Source organism: Diabrotica virgifera, chromosome 2 (genome assembly GCF_917563875.1).
Source record: "Diabrotica virgifera virgifera chromosome 2, PGI_DIABVI_V3a".
Classification (NCBI taxonomy): domain Eukaryota; kingdom Metazoa; phylum Arthropoda; class Insecta; order Coleoptera; family Chrysomelidae; genus Diabrotica; species Diabrotica virgifera.
Window position 1 is genome coordinate 281,330,213 of NC_065444.1, and position 26,393 is coordinate 281,356,605.

Consider the following 26,393-nt stretch of genomic DNA (forward strand, 5'->3'; position numbering starts at 1 on the left):
TACTTGAAACGTATATTAGTTTACCAGGACAAAAATTTTTATTAAATTTTACTTGTAATAAATAAAACATCCAATAAAAATTATAACATTTTATTTAAAAGTAACAAATTAAATTAAAATTTAGAAAGTATTCATATGTAGTTATTATCTCTTAAAAATAAAATAATATTTTTGACTCTCCTTCCATATTCGTCCATATTTTTTACGTTGAAACTCATGCCCTTGACAAGATCACCGTTTTGTTCTGAAATTTCCACAAAATCTGGTGCTTCTTCAGATTCCGAAACCATCACTTTAACGATCATAAAGCTCATGTAGAGACCAAACGGAAACAGAACTTTCAAGTGTTCTTCTAACAACGAGTATGGGAATAGTTTTTCTGGATCACAACCGAAGTTGAGTAGTTGTGAAGAAAGAGTATCATGGTAGAGTTTTAGGTATGTTTTGTAATCGTCAAATACTTCTTTTGAACTATTGACTATGAAGAAATAGCTTATATCGTATGCTGGTGTAGACAAGGAAGATAACTGCCAATCCAATATTCGAAGATTTGAGGGGTTTTCAATGTTTTCGGGATCCTAAAACATATATATTTTAAGGGAGGTAAAGTTATATTTATTTTAAAGCTGTTATATTGTTCGTCCGCTATAACTTTTCCCATGCGTCACGATTCATTTTCAAACAAATTAAGTCAAAACATAAAGTGAAACGAACGTCGTCGCTGTGTATATACATTTTGTATACTATATACAGTTAGTGGCTAGTAGAAACGTTTCGGGACCTCAAACTTCTATTCCTTAAAGCGCAATATTCCTATAACCGGTATTCTAATAAGCGGGTTCGACTGAATACACACATGGGCGTACGTTTCACTTTATGTTTGGCTTAATTTGTTTGAAAATGAATTGTGACGCATGGGAAAACTTATATCGGACGAACTTTATACGCAAAAATATGGTATTTTTTTATTTAGCTTAATGTCTTGACAACTAATGGCCATTGGCTTGGTACGGTTGATTTCGAAATTAGTCCATGTGGTGAGACCGCTCCCGTCTGAAAAAATTTCTGATTTGGTTTCTTTGTGGATTCCTATTAAAAAATGTTCCCTTTAAACAAATCTGAAGGGTGCCGGGCGGAATTTTTGGGCAGAAATTGTTTAAACAATTTTTTTAAACAAATACAAAAGATCACCTTTTTTGACTCGAAGAATATTTTTTTGGATTTTTTGGTCATTCTAAATAAGAAAGGTATCTTGTGGTTTTTCTCATAAATTGATAGTTTTCGAGTTATAGTCGATTTAAAATCTGAAAAATGCGAAAATACGCATTTTCAAGGCTTAAAAACTCATATTTAAATTAGTATTTTTGAGGTTGCGAAGTACTTGAATTGTAGTTTAAACATTCATTTTCAAGATTCTGCAGACTGATCAGGTCTAACTTTAATTTGCACCGTTGTTTTTTAATTGTTAATTATGCGTGTCCATCCGATTTTTTTGCCGATGCGGCGCTCACTATTTCCAAAAATTTCCTATTTTCCACCGAAAAATATATTTTTTAGATTTTTCGGGACATTCTAAATAGAATAGGGCTCTTGTCATTTTTCTCAAAATTAATAGTTTTAAAATTATAAGCGATTTAAAATCCGAAAATGCGCTTTAAATTTTAATTTTCGAAGGAAAATAGGAAATTTTTGGAGATAGTGCGAGCCGCACCGGCAAAAAATCGGATGGACACGCATAATTAACAATTAAAAAACAACGGTGTAAATTGAAGTTAAACCCGATCAGTCTGCAGAATCTTGAAAATGAATGTTTAAACTACAATTCAAGTAGTTAGCAACCTCAAAAATACTAACTTAAATGTGAGTTTTTAAGCCTTGAAAATGCGTATTTTCGCATTTTTCAGAATTTAAATCGCCTATAACTCGAAAACTATCAACTTCTGAGAAAAATCATAAGATACATTTCTTATTTAGAATGACCCAAAAAATCTAAAAAAATATTCTTCGAGTCAAAAAAGGTGATCTTTTGTATTTGTTTAAAAAAAATTGTTTAAACAATTTCTGCCCAAAAATTCCGCCCGGCACCCTTCAGATTTGTTTAAAGGAGATATTTTTGAATAGGAATCCACAAAGAAACCGAATCAGAAATGTTTTCAGACGGGAGCGGTCTCACCACGTGGACTAAATTAGATAGGGTAATATGTATTGTGAGTGTTGAGTAAATGTCTTGTTACTTAATAAATTCGACTTCATTGTCTTTACAAAGAGGCGCTAATTGAATTCCGATCCCAAACATGGTATTTTAAAACCTTACTATAGTTGAAATTTAAAAAAATATGCAAAATTCTGTATACATCAAATTTTTTTAGATTTTAAACAAGCTAATGATTCTATAAACAGGGATATACTGTGGGAGAAAAGGATAAACTGTGGTGGAAATGGAAGAATCCTGAAACTGGTAGAATTAACCAAGATGTGTATGTAGAGTTCATGTGCACTTAGCAATCAGAATTGGCAGCAGTAGATGAAAATCAAATCAAAATGGGTCTAAGGAAAGACGATCAACTTTCCCCTTTGTTATTCCACTTCATTTTAGAGTCATGTGAGCGGCCGTGGAGTAACGGCAATTCCGCTGGCCTCATACGCCAGTCACGTGGGTTCGAGCCCTGCCAAAGACAAACCATTTTCATTTCAAATAATGACACGAGCCGTCTCACCGTGCCTCGGAGAGCACGTTAAGCCGTCGGTCCCCCTGGGCTAGTGTACATCGGCACTAGTTACTTGAAACAGGGTTAAAGATGTAAATGGCGCCGCAACTACCCGAAAGGATCTCCCCATGGATGCAGTTAGGAAAGCACAACTACAATTAACAAATGGCCTCGCTGGCTAGATAAAAAAAAGGACTGTTAGCTTTTGCTGACTACGACGACATAACTGCGAAGCTTTTACCCTTTTTGAAAGCTGGGATAGAAAAATTGGTCTTAAGGTCAACGAAAATAAGACCAAGTACATAATAGTTACCAAAAATTAAAGACAGAGAACTGGACAAAATATTTTGATAAGCATAAATGTAATTTCGAAGTTGTCAAAGAATTCAAATACTTGGGAGAGTGATAACAATCGAAAATAGTTATGAAAAACATGTAGCAGTTGAAATTATGTCAGGAAATAGAAGAGCGTATTATTATCTGGCGACGCTACTTAAATCAAAATTTCTCTCAAAGTCAGCTAAAACAAGGTAATATAAAACTATACTTTGCCTCATAATGACGCATGGAAGAGATTTATAGACACTGACCCAGTATGAAACAACAAAATTATTAGTCCTAGAACGGAGAATCATCCGGACCATCTTTGGGCCTTATAGAGATGAGATAACAGGAAAGTGGAGACGAAAGCACACCCAGGAAGTCCAAGTAATCTATGGAGATAAAAGCATAGTACGATACATCAAGAAAATCGTAATACTGAGAGCTAATGATGATCGAAACACTATTAACTACAACCTTCTGGGAAAGGACCGATAGCAGAAAATCAGTTGTTCGCGAAGAAAAAGATGGAAGGGTGTAGTAACAAATAATCTACGTATAACATGGGGATACAACAATGGGATATTATTTCACAAAACCGGCAAAATCGAGGAAAAAATAAACACGGCCAAGACTCACAGTTGTAGAGCCAAGAGAAAAGAAGAAAAAGATACCATATTCTATAAAAAAAACATTACCAATCCATTAAAAAATTATAGACAAGGAAACATAGGCTTATAGACAACAAACAAACAAATGGATTAGCAGCAAAATCAAGGTAGAAGATTCAGGAGAACATGCTGCCAAATTAAAATGGAGCTTCGCAGGACACAATGCTGACTGAAGGATAAAAGATGGTATCACGAAATACAACCAAGCGCGGCTCCTCCTTAGGGTCAATTGGTCAATGACCCCCCTAAAATAATCTCATAAAAATACCAATTTTATTAAAAATATCTTTTATCTAAAACTTCACTCTGAAATATAAAATTCTCTCTCAGCAGTCTCCATTGGCAAAACAAATATAATAGATATAATAACGTCGCGCCTCGCGCTATACACAAGCCCGTGGCTGGGCCGTATTTTAAATTGTCTATATACAGTTCTTATGGCTTATGGACAAATGCATGTAAAATAGAAAAGAGACGGCAGATAGCAATTTCGTGGGCGAGAGTGGGAGTGACCTTTCCGTCGTATACCTCTAGTAGAGTCGACGGCCTCACGTTTAGTTAGAAAACAAGATGAGTGTTGTTGACGAAATAATTGCCTTAAAATCTGCTGGAACACTAAATTATGAACGGCGGCTTGAGAAAAAAGAAAGTGGTCGACCAAAACCAAACATGAATTTAAAACAAACAACAAAGGATAGGGGTAAGGACATTCAAAGATATTTTAAAGAATCAATGTACAATTTGTGTGATTGGATTTGTGGCTGCAGTGTGAGAAATGCATTTTTTTGCTATCCGTGTTTACTGTTTTCGAATGACGCTGTATGGGCGAAAAATGGAGTAACTGACATTAAGCATTTAAAAGTGAAAATTACAAAACATGCCTCTTCAACTACTCATATAAATTCATCAATGAGTTACGCAAGTTTAGGACGTGTTAACATAAGACAGCAACTTGATAGTGTATATCGTAAATCTGTGCATGACTTTAATGAATTGGTATCTAAAAATAGGTATATTTTAAACAAACTAATCGACTGTGTAAAATTTTGTGGAGTTTTCGAAATTGCATTGCGCGGTCATGACGAAAGTGACAGCTCCAATAATCGTGGAATTTTTCTGGGCCTTATCGATTTTGTTTCTGAACTGGATTTAATGTTTAAAGAACACATTGAAAAAAGTACAGTATTTAAAGGAACATCGAAAACAATTCAGAACGATATTTTAGAATCAATGTTAGCCATTGTGCATACTCATATCATGAAGGAGATTGGCCAGACAAATTTTGTGGCCATTCAAGTAGATGAGACCACAGACAGCTCCAATAAAACGCAGATGATTATCATATTGCGATATGTATTAACTGGTATTGTACATGAAAGATTTTGGAAATTTGTTAACCCCCTAGGTACTACAGCACAACATTTAACTAATGTAATATTGGAAGAACTTCAATTATTAAAAATTAATGAAGCACCTGAAAAATTGATTGCCCAAAGTTACGATGGTGCATCAGTCATGAGCGGTAAACTGGGAGGAGTACAAACAAAAATTAAAGAAATATACCCAAATGCACACTTCATTCACTGCTATGCCCATCAATTTAATCTTATCCTCCAAAAAGCGGCGAGTCAACACAAACCGATAAAAATATTTTTTGCAAATTTACACGGATTTTCGTCCTTTTTCGGCCGATCTCCAAAACGTACGATGGTTCTGGATAGAGTGGTTAAAGTAAGGCTACCTAAAGCTGCGCCTACTCGATGGGCTTTCAATACAAAATGTGTTGAAATTGTATACACTTATAAAGATGATTTAAAATCTTGCTTAGAGGAAATTATTGATGAGGAGCAAGATGGTAACAATATAAATCAAGCAACTGGTTTAAAAAGACATTTGGAAGATGAGCATTTTTTATTTTGGTTAAATTTTTTCCATAAAATAATGCCCCATGTTGATATATTGTTTAAACAATTGCAAATGCGAGACATTGATGTTATATCTGTCAAAAATTGTATCCTGTCTTTTAACAACAATATCCAAATAATTAGAAATACTATTTTGGAATCAGAAGTACCAAGCACATCAACAGCAAAAAAAAGAAAAACTACTGCAGAGGATCCAAAGCGACGAACTGCACTTGAAATTTGTGATATTATTATATCTGAAATAAATCACAGGTTTAGTTTCAATGATCATCTCATGATTTCACAGTTATTCTACATAGAGAAATTTGAAGCATACACTACCAACTTTCCGCAAAATATTTTAAAAATGGTGACGGCTAATTATCCCACAGTGAATATTTCCAAACTAAAATCGGAACTTGAAGTCTTATATTGTCGTGAGGATTTTCGCAATAGTGCTGGTGCAGTAGCCATACTTCAGCTTTTTATTAACATGAATTTGTCTGAAACATTTTCTGAAGCAGTGAAGTTATTAAATATTTTGTGCACACTCCCTATGACAACCGTGGAAAGTGAGAGATGTTTTTCTACTTTAAAAAGAGTAAAAACATTCCTGCGTAATACGATGGGACAACCTAGACTTAGTGCCTTGTCTATGCTGAGCATCGAGAAAACGCTTGTCAAGAGCATTCCAAATTTCAATGAGAAGGTCATAGACTATTTTGCAGAACTAAAGGATAGAAGAATTGACTTAAAATATAAAAATATTTAAAGTAAGTTTCGTTTTAATAAATTTACAATTTATTATACTATAAATATTCCTATCTATATATCAGTCAATAACCTGTTCATACCATTTTTCCTATATTTTTTAAAAGATTTACTCTAAAAAAAGACAAATTTAATTTTCGGAAAACTAGGGTAAATAGTATTGAGTTTTATCTAAGTCTGTATTTTTTATCTAAAATATAAATGCTAAAAGATCTTTTAAATACTTTAAAAAATCAACAGTTTGAAGTTTTCAAACCAAAATGACCCCCCTGAAGATTGACCCACGAGCCGCCGCTGAATACAACAATGGAGACCATGGTTAGGAAGGAGTAGCAGAGGAGGGCTACAAATGAGGTGGGCCGATGCCATTAAGAAGATTGTAGGACACAACTGGAAACAGGTGGCGCAAAATAGAAAACACTGGATTGGATTGTTGGAGGCCTATGTCCAAAGTTGTATTACTTAAGGCTGAAAAAGAAGAAGGGAAAGAGTTAACAGTGTTAGACCATGCTGAGCTTTTTATGAAGAATAACTTTTTTTCGTAAAGTTAATAGGTAATATTTTGTTTTGAGAAACAATAAAATAACTTTATTTGCTTTCTTCTATATTCGTCGTCTCTTGTGCTTATATATTGTAAAAGCTGGAGATACAGGATGCAGCCAGAAAGCAGTTTCTTAACGAAAAGTCTTGGATTTAAAATATTCTTTATTATTATTATCTCAATTATTCTAATTGTATAAAAGTAGCAAACTTTGTATCTAGAGCTTTTCGTCTTCCTCACATTTAGAGAGATGTCGCTGTTTTGCGTCTCAAAGGGTGGAAACATTGCATCGCGATGTTTTCCCTTAATAGTGGCGTCACTGAAGGTTTTCACCTCCGATTTCGTTGAACCTTCATCGATTTTCATGAAAATTGGTGAGTACTTAGAAGATACTTCAAGGAACAAAGGTGACATGATGCCAACTTGCGCTTTTACCCTGGGGGTGGATACCCCCTTCTCGGGTGTGAAATTTTTTTAATTAAAAATAATACCCGAAATCGATAGAGGGGCAACTTCTAAGCAAAATTTGTTATAAAAAGTTATTAACATAAATCAATACTTTTTGAGTTATTGAATATCAAAAATTTTATTTTTTCTTAAAAAAATGCATGTTTTAAAGCTTTTTTTTCACGTATTACTCAAAAACTATAACCTTTTTTTTTAAAGCTACTATTACCAAAATAAAAGATAATAAAATATTTAATACACTCCAGTGGCGTGCTGGAACTTTTCAAGCGGCCCGGTAATTTTATAGAAAAGCGGCCTCCCATCCTCCTTTTACCTTATATTGTAAGGATGTTTTACTCGTTATTTATAAAATCAAATAAACAAAAATATAAATTATTTTTAAATCAAACATAAAACTTTGAATTCAATGATTTTTTTTAATTTGCTATATTTTTTTATTTAAGAATACGCAATCTGACAAATAGTAAATGACATGTATGACAATATTGTATGTAGTAAGGCAGAAACCATAATTTCCTGAATAAATATAATATGAATTTGATGTAATTAAGATAAAAGTAAAATAAAATTTTGAGAATTTTTCAGTTATGTGTTAAGTTGGAGTTAAGTAAATCAATTATACAAGAAAGTACAAATACAAGTAGAGTGCAAATACTTTGATTTAACAATATTTAGAATGTTAATACAACACAATAATCTAAACATTATTTTATAATTTCCGCATTAAAGTAAATTTTTGAGCAAATTCGTGGATTATTTCATCATTTTTAAGCTCATTCAAAGCTTCTTTTTTTTTATAGCCCTTAGCATAAATGTTTTCAGGTGATCTTGTGTTAAAGTACTTCTTAACCGATTTTTTTATGTATTTCAACGTTGAAAAGCTTCCTTTATATTTTCTGTAGACTGAACAACATAGATATTCATCAATAATTTCAGTATTTTGCAAAATCCTATTTTTAATACAATCGATTTATCAGCCAAATCCACGACTTTTTTTAAATTGAAGTCCCAGATATGGTAGGATAACAATTTCTGAATTTTTCAGTAAATGATGTAAATGTCGTTAAAGGTATACCATTTTTTATTGTATCAAAATTTCTAGGATGTAGAGTGATTATATCATCATAAAACGATTTGTCTTGATCAAATCGTTTTTTGATACTTCCAATAATTCGGTCAAAATTGTGCAAGACGTTTTTCCATTTTTTATTCTGCAGAGTAGGTACATACTTCATACATGTTTGAAGAAAATTGGAAAACCATAAATATACTTGTAGGCATGAAAATAAATATTATCTCTAGCAATCTATTTATGTATTTAGTCTTACTCAATTACCTACTTAACTTGTATTTTACAATTAAAAAAATTTTTGATTTTTTTAAAATGTTTTATAATAGATACTACAGTAGAACCCCGTAAATCCGAACTAATTGGGGGACAGCCTGTTCGGATTCTGAAATGTTCGGATTATCCGAAAGTTAGCCTAAGAAGCTAACGAAGATGATTTTTAAAAGATTTGGACTGCCACCGATCCCTTTATGAAACTCTATCCGCACGTTTATGCCTCCAATATTCTAAAGCTGAAAAATATTTAGATCACTGAAATATTAAATCGCTAACGCCAGTAGTTTTGTTTCGTCACGGGACATGGGACATGGTGGGAATTCGGCCATGTAAATGATTCATTTAATTTGTAATCTGGATATTGATTACACTATATTTCTCATGTTTCTTATCTTTTTCAATGTTTTCGTCCATAGTAGACCATGGAAAATGTGTATTATGCACATTCCTTTATTGATTGTGTTTAGTCTAACTCGACGCTTTTATTCACCCATTAGTGTTCCAGTGTTTAATTCTGTAGCTAGCATCTTACGTAATTATTTTCTCACATAATAAACATGTTTTTAAATTTTTATTTTGAATTTTTAAATTTTTTTTCACTTTCCGTTGGTTCGGATTTGCGGGGTTCTACTGTATTAAGTCTACTGTAAATTAACATTCGATTAGAAATTAAAAAAATATTTTTTTAGTTACATCTAAAATTTTTTGTGGACCTCTTTGACCGGCCTCAAGAGGCCGCGGCCTCTCGGTGATTGCACCGATTAATTTATATGGCCAGCACGCCACTGATACACTCCCCAACTAAACTAGTGTTATTTCAAAGTGAGTTATGGGTAATTGAATGTATATTTTTTTCGACGAGTACTCAAATCTAAGTATTCAAGCTTACATAACGGGAAAACGATGCATTTTATATAATATACTTGTTAAGCACTTGTCAAAGTTCTTCGGAATACCTATCAAATGAGCTCCAGTGGAAGTTAATAGCATCAAAATTAAGCAAGTTATGATGAAAATAAGAGGACCCTTTCGATTTTTTTTAGGAAAAAGTGAAAAATAAAACATACGCCATTTCCACAAAAATTAAAATTTGTAGTAATCCTCACAAGAATTTCTTTAGATTAGATACATAGTTAATGATTTCAACAATTTTGACCGGTTTAAAATGCATATTTTTGAAAAAAAAAAGATATAATTTAAAAAAAATCAGAATTTTTAAAATATCCTACTTTTCATTTTCTTTTGATAATGCATATTTTTGAAAAAAAAAAGATATAATTTAAAAAAAATCAGAATTTTTAAAATATCCTACTTTTCATTTTCTTTTGATAATAACTCTAAAATTACTCAATATACGTAAACAATCATATATAACTAAATTTTAGTTTTTTCTGTTCCAAATACTTTATCCATTTTACTATCTCCGTAGACTAAAAAATAACCGAGATAGAAACGTTTAATATTTCAATTTTGCTGCGAGAACCATGTAACCGGGGCCATTTAACCTTTTATTTTTAAAAAAGTAAGAGGTCTAAAAGACTAATTTTGAAGTTTTTTAATAGCTCTTTGAATCTACTTTTAATTAGTTTTTAGGCGAACCTTATATCTTAAAAATTAACGGAGTTATTTACAAAAAAAAAATAACATTTTCGAGGGCTTATTTGATAGATATTTCTATGAACTTTGACAAATGGTTAATAAGTTTATGTTATAAAATGCACAATTTTCCCGGTATTTAAGCTTGAATACTTAGATTTGGGTACTCGACGAAAGAAATATATATTCAATTACCTATAACTCACTTTTACTTAACATTGAAAGATTCTTCTAGTAAGGAGTTTATTTGGTTTTTTATTAGCCTCAATTTTGATAATAATAACTTTTTTGCAAAACCTTATAGTTTTTGAGTTATTTATGAAAAATCGGTTAAAACATACATTTTTCTCACGAAAAATTAAAATCTTTGATCTCTAATAACTCAAAAAGTTTTGATTTATTTTAATAAATTTATAAAACAAATTTTGCTTATAATTTGTCCCTCTATCGAATTGTGGGATTATTTTTAATAAAATAATTTTCACCCCCGAGGAGGGGTGGCATCCACCCCCAGGGTAAAAGCGTAAGTTGGCACCATGTCACCTTTGTTCCTTGAGATATCCTCTAACCACTCACCAATTTTCATGCAAACCGATGGAGGTTCAACGAAATCCGAGGTAATAACTCATATCCACCTTCAGTGATTGCACTATAAATAGGCAGGATTGTTGATATTCGTTTCAGAGTTGTGACTGAATAGCTTCACTGAAGATGCATATATGCTGAAATATGTAGCTATATGGAGATGGTGGTCCAACTCTGAATCAAATAAAAACAAAAACTGCCTTTATCTAATAAAATAACTATTTTGATACATCAATTAGAAAACTAACAGTCATGAGATTAAACAAGCTGTTCTTGTATACAAAACATGAACTTTGTATTTACATAATAAACGCTATTTAGATAGATGTAATATATTATTCAACGCACTTAACACTGCATATGAAGTGTCAAGGTTAGGCAAATAATTTTATTATCAATGACTAGATGACTAGAGTATTCTCTGGTTCTCATATTAAATAAAAAATACATTATTGAGGTCGACCTCCAATTTGTAATCGTCAGTTCCTATATAAAAACAGATATTTGCTTGTGGATAATCGTTTTATAAACTAAGAAATATTCTAAAAATTACACAATTGATAATCTTAGATTAGTTTCATCAGAAGTGATGACATTTTCCTAAATAAACGATACACAGTTTTATTAATTTATAATTTTGGGTTTATGTATAAAGAATTGAGTGTGTGGCTTTTACCTGATAGAGGTTCATCAAACCGAAACTTTGATACAATTTCATTTGGAAAAAAATCGACATGTCGGAGTGATTTGTTGTTTTATGTTTAAAACAAACGACGTGACAGACGGTGTAAGAATTGATCTTAGCGGCATTTGGACAGTATTGACTGATACGTTATGTAAACTATAGTTTTATTTTGAGGTTGCAGTCATTAATTGAAAGGGCAGGATAAGAGAAATTCTTTGATATTATGGAGCTTTCTCAAAATTTATTTGCTTCATTAGGATATGCTAAAATGGTAGGGGAACCCAAGAAGGGATTTTTGCAGTTATAGGAGAGTGCAATTAGAACGAAAACATGCATTGTTTCGGAAAAATTCAAACAAGCTTATATTTTTCTAAAACTTTTTTTGTTAGTTTATATAGGTACATGTTAAAGTAAAAAGTTCTACTCGCGGATTTGGCCGCTAATTGTTTATTAATTGTTTAAACAATAACAATTGTTTTGTACAAATAATTTTAAAAATATTCTTAAATTCATCATTTTACTTTGATCAAATATGTTTCTATTTTGTTTTTGATTATACTGAATCCGAATATGGCATTGCAATTTGAAAATTCTTATACAGAAGCTTTTATACAGTGTGTCTGCGTAGCTAGGAACCACATGGAAAAATTTTTTATTATCAATTTTACGAAAAAAGGTTATTCTTCATAAAATGCTCTGGATAGTCAAAAATCTAAAACTCAACCATCATATATCAAATTTTATCAATTTTATACGAGTTATGTCAAAAAGATGAATTTCGTTAAAGAGTAAAGTATCTTTATATTTCAGACTATCAAAAAATGCTATTATGAAAAGTTGTTTGAAATTAAAAACTATGTTTAAATATGCAATTATATTATTCTAATCGAAATTTTTTTTTCAAATTTTTCTCAAATTACGGATACTCATCAACATTTTATTACAATTATGATAACTATTTTATTATCACTTTTACGAAAAAAGTTATTCTTCATAAAATGCTCTCCCTGGTCTCAAATCTAAGATACAACCATCAGATATTAAACTTTTTTAATTTTATACGAGGTATGTAAAAAATATGAATTTTTCTTAAGAGTCAAGTGCCTTTATTATTCACAATATTGTAATTAGAAGGATGTAATTGAACACTAAAACAAATTTTAATTCCAAACAACTTTTCTTCTGTTATCCCAGAATACCGTCTTAAAATGGTGGTAATTCTATAAAACTACGAAGATTTCAAAAATTACATTTTTTAAGACGTCATATCATTTTAATTACATTTTTGATATTTTTTTGAATGAAACATCATTTAGTACGATGCTTTAGAGGTAAGTTGTGCAAAATTGAGGGTTTTATAAGAAAAATTGTATTAGTTACACATTTTTAAAGCATTTTTAAACAAAATTCATGAAAAGCTCATTTTCCGCCCCCACCGTACTTACGCCCATACATTTAATTTCTTTTTATTATAACTATAAGATAGCTTAATTATTATTCTTTTAGGTTCAATTTGTAAAATTTCATTTGATCCATTAGTTAAATAAATACATTAAAATAACTCAACCGTGCACTTCGCCGTACGCTAGTTTACAGTGCGCCAATGTTTGTGAGAAGAGTGGTTTTTTTTCTAAAATTTTCTGAATTTTTCAATGGTCAAGTCAGTTTTGTTCTAAAATTTATATTTTTGGAGTTATTTAAAAAAACATCAAACTTCGTAGTTCATTTATTTAATAAAAAATGAAGCACCCACTTCTCGAGTAGAACTTTTTCATATGTTGTTTATTAAACATTTCTTAATGAAATTACAAAAAGTTCTATCTTGTTTGATTTTTTCCGAAGTGAAAATCTAAATGCACTCCCCCTATTACTCGAACGCGCCAGAAAATCACACGGGGAGAAACCTTGTACCCTCTAAATGTACCTGTACCTATATATATTTAGCTTTTTTACAGGCCTTTTAGGCCCAGAGCTTTGTTGTTCTTTTCCATACCTTTCTGTTACTTGTCACCTTCTTCCAGTCTGTTACTCTCTTTTCTTTTAGGTCTTCTACTACCGCCTCTCTCCATCGCTTTCGTGATCTTCCTCTCTTTCTTTTAAAATCTGGTACTCTCCATGCTATTTTCTTGACAACTCCGTCATCGTTCATTCTTTCTATATGGCCCAGCCACTGCAACCTTCTTGATTTTATTACGCAATCTATTTGTGGTTCTCTGTAAATATTATAAATTTCCTCATTTGTCCTTCTTATATATTCTTCCTCTGTTCTCTTGCCTCCTAATATTCTTCTGAGTATTTTCCTCTCCCATATTCTTACTGTTTCTTTTGTTGTTTGGTTGAGTATCCATGTCTCACATCCATATATCGCCGTTGGTCTTATTATAGTCTTATAAATCCTGAATTTCGTATTCCATGACAGCTGCTTTGATCTTAGTAAATAATTCATGGCTCCCGCAGGTCGATTGGATTTACTCAATCTGGCATCAATTTCTTTCATTTCTTCACACTTGTTTGTTATCCTTGATCCTAGATATACAAATTCGTCTATTTCTTCAAACTCAAACTCTCCTAATTGTGTGCTTACATTGAACTTTGTCCCATCCCCCCTTTCTCTTCCTACTTTCATAACCTTGCTTTTCGTTTGATTTATTTGTAGACCCAGCTTACACGCTTCATTTACTAATCTTTCTGTTATATCACCTGTACCTATATGGACTCCTACCTATATGGACTCCTACCTATATGGACAGGGGAGTTCTTTAAGGGGGCTCGAAAAAAAATCTATTCTCAGAAAATTTCGAAATCGTCATAGATAACGTTAAGTACGTGCAGAACAATCTATATTTCAAAAATCTGACGATTTCAGCAGGGCCGTTGTAAGGAAATGTGCGAGTCACAAAGTTTCACAAAAAAAGCAAATATTTCGCGAAATAAACGTCAGATCGAAAAACTGAAAAATACGTGTTCAATATTTTTCAAGAATGTATCGAATGATACTAAACACGACCTCCACGGAGAGAGAGAGAGGGGAGAGAGGGTGGGAGTAACTTTAAAATTTTAAATAGAAACCCGCGATATTTCGCAAAATGGGCATAAGATCAAAAAACTGAAAAATACGTGTTAAATATTTTTTTAAAATCTATCTCGTGATGTTAAACACAACCACCCACGGCTAGGGGGAAGGGTGGGGGGTACTTCAAAATCTTAAATAGGAACCCCATTTTTTATTGCAGATTTGGATTCCTTACGTAAAAATAAGTAGCTATTCGAGACATTTTTTCGAATTATGGATAGATGGCACTACAATCGAAAATAAAAAATGATTATTGGAAATGGAAAATTAAATTAAAAAATATAAAGTCCCCCACTTTATGGAAAACTTAACTTAACTTTTTTTGGTTTTAGGGCCTAATCTTCACAAGCCAATAGGTCCCCATAACGCTCGAGTAGCTGCAAATTTAGCATCCCTTACTAAAACAAATTCTATCAGTAAATGCAATGAAATGAAGACGAAAAAACATTGTGTAAAAAAAGCATAAAAGCTTTCAGCATTAGGTTAGTTCATTAAGTTTTTAACATTATCACGAAAATGAAAAATAAACTTCTTAATCTACTAGTGATTATGTACAATGGTTTAATTTTATATATTGTGAGAAAACACATGATTAGGAAGTTTTTTATTTAAGGAAGCCAAAACCGTTTAAGGAAACCAAATGACTACTGATTAGTTCTTGATGGAAAACTGAGATAAGTTCGGAGAATAAATGGGGAAATTCCTTGATCTAGTGGTCATTTAAAAGGCAGTCGAAATAAAAGGACGCATGGAAATAAGCATAATATTAAGGGGACCGATACAAAGTTTCGGCTCCAATGCTATTTAAATGGGATTCATTTTTTTCGAATCATGGGAAAAGTAATAAATATTTTTGAAAAATTTACACGCAGAATGAAAGACTACTTTATTACCGAGGGCCGGAAGTCCCAGAAAACTTCTATAATGTTTATTTTAATAAGTTACAGGGGTGAAAAACTAAGAGAAAATGTAGTGTGATTTTAAATTTTAAATATCTCGTTAAATAGAAAATTTTTATTTATTCTATATTTATATAATAATTTAGTCTTTCATTTTGTGTTTAAATTTTTAAAAAAATTTTATTAGTTTTTTCAAGATTCTAAAAAATGGATACTATGTCCGTGCAAATCGAACATTCGCTATTTTTGTCATACAACGCACTGAGTCGAATGTAGGTGACAAGGCAGTGACAATTTTAAATATTTGACATGGCATCGGGAATATTTTGAGTGGTTGATTAAATAATATTGATAGTGTATTTGATAAATAATTATTGATTTAAAACGTGAACTTAATAAAAAGTTATTTATTGTTTATTATTTATGGAAGATCCAAGCAGAGAATACACCAGATATATTCTGTGATCCAAGTATTTTGTTGTTAAAGATGTTCAAACTTGTAAGCGTTCCATAGTATTATAACAATATACACTAAGCATCAAAATTACCGCACCACCTTAAAAATGGGAAATTTTTGATGTCTCATATTTCCTAAACCTGTTGTCTGATTTGACTAATTTTTTTAGCAGATTAAAGCTTTATTCTTCAAGAATATCAATGTAATAATAATATTGCCAAAAAGGTAAGCGTTATTGTATACCGGGTGTAAAAATGATAGTGTGTTTTTTCATCAAAGTTTGGAACACCCTGTGAAATATTCTGGCATATTATATAAAATATTGAAATTAATACTCAACTGTAGCCTTAGGCTTTCTTAACATTTTGCTTTTTGATTTATTCGCTTATGTGGGATAAGAAAAAAGTTAGGTACTTTAACAACTAGCCATGTTATTCATTAATACTGGGTGTTTCTAAATAAGTGCGACAAACGTTACGGGGTAATTCTGCTTGAAAATATAATGACAGTTTGCTTTATAAACATATGTCCACAAATGCTTCGTTTCCGAGATACGGGATGTTGAATTTTTTCTTACAAACTGACGATTTATTTATTGCTCTAAAACCAGTTGAGATATGCAAATGAAATTTGGTAGGTTTTAAGAGGTAGTTATTGCGCATTTTTTGACATACAATTAAGAATTTTATATTCACCATTGGCGTGCATACGGGATGTATATAAAATGTTTATACCCATATGCACGCCAATGGTGAATATAAAATTCTTAATTGTATGTCAAAAAATGCGCAATAACCACCTCTTAAAACTTACCAAATTTCGTTTGCATATCTTAACCATTTTTAGAGCAATAAATAAATCGTCAGGTGTAAGAAAAAATTCAACATCCCGTATCTCGGAAATACAGCATTTGCGGACATATGTTTATAAAGCACACGGTCATTATTTTTTCATCCAGAATTACCCCTTAAAGTTTGTCGCACTTATTTAGAAATACCCTGTATTGATGAATAACATTGTTAGTTGTTATAGTACCTAACTTTTTATTCTCCAACATAAGCGAATAAGTCAAAAAGCGAAATATTAAGAAAGTCTAAGGCTACAGTTGAGTTTTAATTTTAATATTTTATATACGCTAGAATATTCCACAGGGTGTTCCACACTTTGAGGAAAAAACACACTATCATTGTTACACCCGGTATACAATAAAGCTTACCTCTTTAACAATAATATTAGTCTGGGCTGATTATCGGAGAATAGGCCATTTTTGGGAAAAGTTATTTACCAGCAATTTTATTGCTGGAATCGAATTATAAGATCCTATATATTAATAATATAGGTATGCAAAGTCCTCAGATAGTGTGGTACATTTTTTATAAACAAAATGGCGCCCGAAAATCGTGTTTTTTTCAATTATTGCTCTATAACTCCGAATATTTTAAATTTATAACAAAAACACTCAAATAAAAATTCACCGTGATTAAATTCTGTATAGAGACGTGTTTTTCCCGATCTGCTCCGACGAAAATTTTCCTCGGAAAATGCGGGTTTTCCCAACAAAATCTTTAATTTTCAAATAAAGTTTTAGATAAGTAATTATTTACCAATAATTAAATAATTTGGTGAATTAAAAGCCTTCTTGGTTTAAATTATAGTTCCAGAAGCTGGTGAAAATTAAATGAATATTTTAGCAACAATTCAATTGTTAATTAATAATTTACGGTCGCAATAATAACCAAAATAATTATGATACACTAATCAAACTTTGAAATCTTATAAACATGAGATGTCTATTTAACATTTTGTTGACAAAATATAAATTTTTTATTTTTTTGCATAATCTTTAAATGTTAAAAAAAATAGTTATAAACAAATTAACGTTTCTCAGAAAGTTTTTATTATATTATAATTTAAAAAATAGCTAAAATGCGCATTTCAAATATCTTGAAAATGTTTTAAAACTTGTTTGCAACCATTTTCAAAAAAGTTATGAAACAGCAAAGTAAACATATGATTACTACGGTGTTAATAATTTTTTTTAATTCTTTCAAAGCGTAGAAGTGAGTTTAAAGTACAAGCTAATTATTTATAGAAAAATATCCATTATCAGCTTAATGGTTATATTTTAATTAAAGATTATAAATATATTTTCTTGTAATTTACACGCGCGAAAGTAGAATAATACAATACCGTAGCTACCCGCCCACATACACAACTCGCGCGAGTTTAAGCGTGTCAGTCGCTTCGAGTGAACATTTTATCTCCGGCTCTGTATAAAGCCTACTTTCGCGCTAAAAATTACAAAAAAAAAGTATTTTTAATCTTTGATTAAAATATAACCATTGCACTAATTTTTGACATTCTTTGTGAGTAATTAGATTGTACCATAGACTCACTTTTAAGCTTCGAAACAATTAAAACAAATTATAAACAATGGAGAAACCGTATATTTATTTTGCTGTTTCATACCTTTTTTGCAAATGGTTGGAAATTTTTTTTAAAGTATTCATTTTCAAGACCTATGAAATACGCATTTTCAGTATTTTTTAAAATTAGAATATAATAAACAATTTCTAAGAAATGTTAATTTGTTTATAACAATTTTTTTTTAAACATTTAAAGATTATGCAAAAAAATGAAAAATTTATATTTTGTCGACAAAATATTAAATAGGCATCACACCTTTATAACCTTTCTAAATTTGATCAATGTCTCATGATTATTTTGGTTGTTATTGCGACTGTAAATTGTTAATTAACAATTGAATTGTTGCTAAAATATTCGTTTCATTTTAAGCGGCTTCTGAATTTATAATCTATACCAAGAAAGCTTTTATTTCACCAAGCCATATAATTATTGATAAATAATTACTGGCCCAAAAAATTTATTTGAAAATTCGAGATTTTGTTGGGAAAACCCACATTTTCCGTGGAAAATTTTCGTCGGAGCAAATCGGGAAAAACCTGCCTCTATGTAGAATTAAATTGAGGTGAATTTTTATTTGAGTATTTTTGGTGTAAAGTTAAAATCTTCGGAGTTATAGAGCAATAATTGAAAAAAATACGATTTTTCGGCGCCATTTTGTTTATAAAAAAAGTAGCGCAATATCTGTGGACTTTGCATACCTATATTATTAATATGTAGGATCTTATAATTCGATTCCAGCAATAAAATTGCTGGTAAATACCTTTTCCATGAATTTTGCTAATTAGCCCAGAGTATATTATTACATGGATATTCTTGAAGAATAAAGCTATAACATACTAAAAAAATCACTTAAATCGAACAACATGTTAAGGAAATACGAGAAATCAAATTGTCTAATTTTTAAGATGGTGCATTAATTTTGATGCATAGTGTATTATTAAAAAATCACATTTCCTCTTTTCTCGATTGAGTATTAGTTTTTGTTGTACAGTATATAAATTATTACAATCACTGAATACATAGTGAAAAAATTATCATATTAATTAACTGAATTAATAATGCAATTATACTAAGTAACAGTTATCCAAGAACATTCAAAAGCCATCTCTGTAAAGTTAATGATGATATTGTCAAGTCATGTTTACATATCCATACCACTGAGAATTTTACTACACGTAATTTTCCGGGTAAAGACATAGACCAGGGCGCATCTGTAAAAATATTAGTACATTTGGACGTTGAGAGGTGACTCAAATTTTTTTGCAGAAATTGCTTGAAAATAAATCAAATAATAATATTTGAGTTATCCTCCCTCTCAAAAAGGTCCGGAACATTGTTTAAATAATCAAAATGTCAAAAAATTAAGGAAAAATTCGAATTTTTTCTTGGTTTTTTGATTATAACTTTAAAAGTATTCATTTCCGAGAAAAGTTAAACTGACATAAAAGTTGCGTAATTAAATTTACTACAATATAGAATTGACTAAAAATTTAAAAAATAGTCACCCTTGTTGCAAAATAGCAATAATTGTGAAAAAAACATACAAAAACAAGTATTCGCATTTTACGTTTTTCAACCATTTATGCTACACTTAGGACCTTTATATTTCACCCCAAAAAACTTTATGATACAGTAAAACAATACTGTAAATTTCATTAAGATCGGTTCAATAGATTTTGCAAAATAAATTTTTCAATCCAGCTTTCGTAAAAAAAATTCATTTTTTCAAAATGTTACAGGATTGAAAATAAAGCAGATAGCAAGTTGAAATTTTTTTTTGCGTATAGAAGTGTACTGTACCTTTCATTTGCAATTTTGCAAAATTAAAATCGATTAACACCACGGCGTCAGGAATTTTTTTAAATAAACATTAATTATTAGTGCTACGCGCAAGACAGCGGATAGTTTGCTCTGATTGGGCATTCCAATGACCTTTGATAATGATTGATACATTTTAATTTTTATTACATTTCGATATATATAAATAAATTTGTTTATTGCAAAATAAAAACACATACTCTATCCTTTGAAATAACACTTTTATTAGCAAAAACTTTCTTTGTTCATATATTTTAACTTAAATAATAAAAGTTCATTATTTTTAAACAAATGCAATTGTTTAAACAATATTTCACAAACAATTATAAAATTAGTTTGATTTTTGTGGAATTAAAATATTAAAATACAACAAAATATAGAGTAAGAAAATAATATATTAAATAAAGATTGGAAGAAATTTTTGTTGGAAATCAACTTGTGTGAATCGAACACCGCTGTCCTGCGCGTAGCACCAAAAATTATTGTTTATTTCAAAAATTTTCTGACGCCGTGGTAATTATTCGATTTAAATTTTGAAAATTGCAAATGAAAGGTACAGTAAACTTCTATAAGCAAAAAAAATTTCAACTTGCTATCTGCTTTATTTTCAGTCCTGTAAGGTTTTGAAAAAATGAATTTTTTGTGCGAAAGCTGGATTGCAAAATCTATTAAACCAATCTTAATGGAATTTACAGTATTGTTTTACTGTATCATAAAGTTTTTTTGAATGAAATATGAAGGTACTAAGTGTAGCATAAATGGCTGAAAAACGTAAAATGCGAATACTTGTTTTTGTATGGTTTTTTCGCAATTATTGCTATTTTGCAACTAGGGTAACTATTTTTTAAATTTTTAACTAATTCTATATTGTAGGAAATTTAATTACGCAACTTTTATGTCAGTAGAACTTTTCTCGGAAATGAATACTTTTAAAGTTATAATCAAAAAACGAAGAAAAAAATCGAATTTTTCCTTAAATTTTTGACATTTTGATTATTTAAACAATGTTCCGGACCTTTTTGAGAGGGAGGATAACTCAAATATTATTATTTGATTTATTTTCAAGCAATTTCTGCAAAAAAATTTGAGTCGCCTCTCAACGTCCATCTCAAAACAGATGCGCCCTGGACTAACAGACAAAGTAGGGATAGCCGTAAAATATTTGCGTCTACACTCTTAAAACAAAATTTAAAGGTAATCAGTTTAAATGAAGTAAAAGACAGACGTACTCTCAATCATTTATTGTAACTTCCGACGACCGGTTTTTTTTGTGAATTTACTTATTTATTTATTGACGAATTTTAAAACACAATGTAGGTATACCCTCAAAATATAATCTATTACTATTCATTTCTTTTATCTGATTCAATAGTTTATTAATATTTCTTCACTGCTTATATCATTAAAACATAGTCTCAATTTATAATCAATTACTTTCAACTGAATTTTTAATTTCTATCTTTCTTTCTACTCTAATTCTCCACCCTTTAATTTATATCTCAGTTTTATGTACCTACATTGTTGTCTATCAATTCACATTTATTACTGATTTTATTATATGACTGCTAATTTAATATTTTAGCTACAACTTTTAAGCTTTCTGATTGGTCATCCCTTGTACGACCACTACTCCTTTCATTAAAAACATCAAGAAGTACTGACCTTAACAATTTAGGTTACAGCTGCACACCCACATCTAACATACATATTACACATTCGACCCGTCTTAATCCAAACGTTGTCAATCTTGCACTAACACATACACCAATAAATAGAAGTCTTTTAATAAATATAAATAAAAACAAAATCTTTTAATAAATAGAAATAAAAATCTTTAAAACCATTAAAACCATCACATTTTAAAAAAATTGTATATATGACATTCACTATAGTTTACTTCACAAACATAATAACAGGCACAGATTTGGTGGTTGTCTTCCAACAACTATCTCTTCACCTTCAAAAATTAACAATTCCCATAAACTTGTTTACCTTTGTAATATTCTCCGTATATTCCACCATATCCCGTTAGCATAACTTAAGCAAAACATCATGTTAATGAATACTGAGGTAGTAGCTCCTTGTATATCCGAATCATTTACTGCTGACTTATAACCGTTGATCTTAAGATGCTCTACATACTTTAAAGAGCGAAACCGGTCATCGGAAGTTACAATAAATGATTGAGAGTACGTCTGTCTTTTACTTCATTTAAAATGAACTCTCACATGCAACCCATTCAACATTTGTAATCAGTTTACTACAGAGAAAGATTCTGAATTATCCAGTTCCTCAGTAAACATATTAAAATCTAGTGATACATTCTGCCGTCCTTAGGAAAAACGCCGTATCTGCAGAGAGATCACATTTGAGTAAAATCGGTTTTTGTTTAAATGTCTAGCTGTTGAAAACTATTTAGAATTTTTTTTTGTTTTGTACTTTATATACATAATAAATATCATAGAATTTATATTTATACATAAGATTGGCAAAATATATTTTATTTACTCTAAAAATTCATGTTACTGCGTTCTTTCTAAGTATACTACATAAATTAACTTCTTCCTCCTTAGGAAGAATGCAGTACTGCGTTTGCGCTAAGCATTTTCTTATTTTATAATACAGTAGACTCTCTCTATAACGAACACGGTTATTACGAGGTTTTGCTTATAACGAGGTACACTAGGTGTCCCATGAAATTCCTATTGAACTGAAAACCTCTATAACGAGGAAAAATGAAATCGTAAAATATGTATCTTTATTATTCTTTATCTATTTTTAGCGCTGTAATGGCTATAAGTAAATACCCCAACTTCCTACCTCTATACATAAAATCCCAACATCTGTGCGGTTATCGAGGGTAGTGCTTTAATAAAAATCCACCGCCTACCTATAATAAACTTCTTCCTGTTCTGTTTATCTATTGGCCGATACTGAATATTGTAAAAAAATTATAATTTATGATGGCGAAGCCTTATTGTCGAGGAAACAATATTTTTAGCATCTTATATTGCTCCGAATGGCATCACTATAATAGAAAGTTAATATTTTAGACAACTATATATGTATGCACAATATTATTTTTGTCTGATATAACGAGATCCGCGTATAACGAGGTAATTAGTCTGCCATTTCAGTTCTCGTTATAGAGGGAGTCTACTGTATAATAAATACAATATAACGATGAAAAAGGAGAATAAAAAATATTTTTTTATAAAAGTGTGTCATGAAAATGGACAAAAAAAGTGCAAATAATTTTGGAATTAATAAGTTTGCCGCTAAGGGGCGTTTCTTGCATTTTAAAATTAAAAACATTCCAGAAACGAATAACATTTACGATCAAGTTTATTTTTAATTATTAATTATTAGACATTGATTTAACTATGTACTTTTAACACATTTTTTATTTGGAAATTCTACGACCTACGGCGATCAAAATACGTCAAACCAAAATTCGTATTTCGAACAAACTTTAAACATTTAAAATGCCTGATGTAACGTAATAATACAATGTCGCATCAACAACAATATACGTACACATAGGAAACTCCGCTATACCTCAGGAAACTCCACATTTAGTGGAAGTATTTGTCTCACTTAGTAGTACCGCATTGTTTTTAGAACCACACAATGTTTCTTGATCACCAACAACTCAAACATGTGTTTAGATTTTCTATTGATAAAGACAAAATAGCCTTCTGCAGTATTGACTTTATTCTATTTGACATATTTAAAAAAATATATCAAACAACCGTTGACGTTGAAAAATGGCAACAAACTAACCTTATTAAAAATTTTACACATGCTGTAAAAATCTGTCAAATGCTTAGGCAGAACGCCGCATCTAGTGCCTGCTTGGGATAAATGCGGCAAGTGACCTTTAAATACGGCGTTTCTTCTAAATATTTTTCAGATGACGCATTTATTCTAAGTATCCATGAACATTTTTGCAGATACGGCATAAAATGCGTTGTGTTTACTGTATTTTGGCTTAACTTACGTCATTTTTAGTAAGCAAATAAGATAGATATGCACATTTGGGTTAGAAAAATGTATAAATATAATTTTTTAAGATTTTTGCAGATACGGCGTTTTCGCTAAGCACGGCAGCATTATGCCATCTACCTTAAATGCTCGTTATGGGAATAAAAATTTTAGAAATAACATTGAGTTGGCCGAAAAATATCGACGAATTGCTCCCAATAGAAGCAGAGGATATCAAAAGAAAGCAGACTGATAAAAAAGCTTTGACCGATCACTTACAGCTTTTACTGGACAGTAAGGGCACCCAATATGTTCCAGAAATAGCTGATTAGAGGGAGAAAAAAATAAATATGATCATTTTATTCGATAAAATTACAGTAAAAATATTTTAAAAGTGTTTTTTTCGAAATAACATTTTTCAAAACTGGGAAACGTTTTTTTCAAAATCTAGGAACCAATTATTTTTGAAACTTTATATATTATTACACACTACTAAATAAACCTGTCAAAAGTTATAATAACCCAACTTTAGGAGACCAAAACAGACGTTTTTCCAACTTTCTATAAAATCGCGTATAAAGACCATAACGATATAAAAAATAACTTTTTTAAGTTTTATTGATTAGTTTTAAGTCTCACGAATTGAATCCCGTTGGAATTTAAAAAAATATTACAGAAAGGCAGAAAAGCATCTCCCAAATTAAGGTGCATCTTTTGGATACCGCCATCTGCAGTAGGTAAAACCAACTAAACGTCCCCAAAAAGTTTTTTGTATAACAAGAAACCTTCTTAACAACGTATAAAAAATTATGAAAATAAATATAATAGTTTTTTCTATAAAAAATTCAAAAATTGTCATTTTCCAATTTAGAAAGTAAAAATTTCCTTAATATTTTTATTCTAAGAATATACTTACTTCATATCTAAATAAAAAGTTATTACACCAGCAATCTCCGTGATTAATAACCAGCTTATATTTTTCTTTCTTAAGTTCTTTCGAAAAAGTATCAATAACTGTACTTTGGACTTTTTTGAGACATTCCGTCAGTTCTGAATCACCTGCTACAACTTGGTATCCACTTTGCATTCCTGAAGTAATAAATGCCTTTAATCTCTCTTCATCACTATAAGTCGCATTTCCTTCAAAAACATTTTTATATACATTGGCGCTAAGTTTGCTAAATTGTTCAGGATTTTTATCTTTCATTGCCAGAGAAACAGCATGGAATTTGGCATATTCTTTTAGGACTGCTTTGATATGACCAGGGTTCATTGGAATTTTCTTATTCCAAAGTTTGTATCCTTGTGTTTTTAGATTCTCCATTAAAAGACCTTCGTGGCCATCTTCTGAAGTACACAAATATGCTTTAGGTACACTAGTAAATGGATCTACAATATTGTATTGCTTTTGAAATTTTTTAAACTCCTCAAACACATGTTCATACAGATATATTTCTCGTTCATAAGCATCGTGAAGAGGAGCAGCTTTTCTAAAAGCTTCGTTTGTATGTGCAGATTTTAAAACCAGTTCCAATGTTTTGTCACCACTTTTGATTAAAATTGTGCTTATTATTCCCATAAAATTGTCACCTTTGAATGATCCTGCATTTGAAATCACTTCGTAATCACTGATACCGTTCTCTTTGGCGACCCTGTCGATCAGTTGTCTTTGTTGTTCGCTTAATTCCATTGTCAATGTTAATGTTACACTCACACTCAACGCGATCTACTGATTGAAAAAAAATAGATGATAAACAACATCCACTGCAGCCTTGTATCTAATAAAGAATCATGTTTGGCTTGCGCAGTGGTTTTCGGCAAACATGTATTTTGCTCCTCTACCGCGGAAATTCCTACTTGTATTTATTTATGTAACAACCATTTAAACTTCACCTTGCAGTTTGAATTAAAATAACTGATTCAAAGGAGCGTCACAAAATTGATATCATACTACCAGCATTAGTACAAGTTTCAAAATTATTTTACGGGTGATGCACAAAATAATAGTTAAATAGAAATAATAAAACCGATTCGTCATTGGAACGGGAAAGATAAAATTGTATTATATCAAATTTAGAAAGTATATATTATGTATTTATTTATTTATTTATTAACTGAAGGACCGATTTTTATAATTCAA

The 26,393-nt window shown here is 30.6% G+C and overlaps 2 protein-coding genes across 2 annotated transcripts in view; both read right to left on the reverse strand.

Annotated features, from left to right (window-relative positions):
* The window catches only part of LOC126879895 (tachykinin-like peptides receptor 86C), an 883,727-nt gene that overhangs the window by 494,195 nt on the left and 363,139 nt on the right, over positions 1–26,393 (reverse strand). The gene's annotated exons all lie outside the window — the stretch shown is intronic.
* On the reverse strand, positions 75–26,059 carry LOC126879900 (uncharacterized). The gene is made up of 2 exons (XM_050643245.1): positions 25,170–26,059; positions 75–578 (listed from the first exon to the last, which is right to left on the reverse strand). The coding sequence occupies exons 1-2, from the start codon at positions 25,941–25,943 to the stop codon at positions 132–134; spliced, it is 1,221 nt and encodes a 406-aa protein (XP_050499202.1). The 5' UTR covers positions 25,944–26,059; the 3' UTR covers positions 75–131.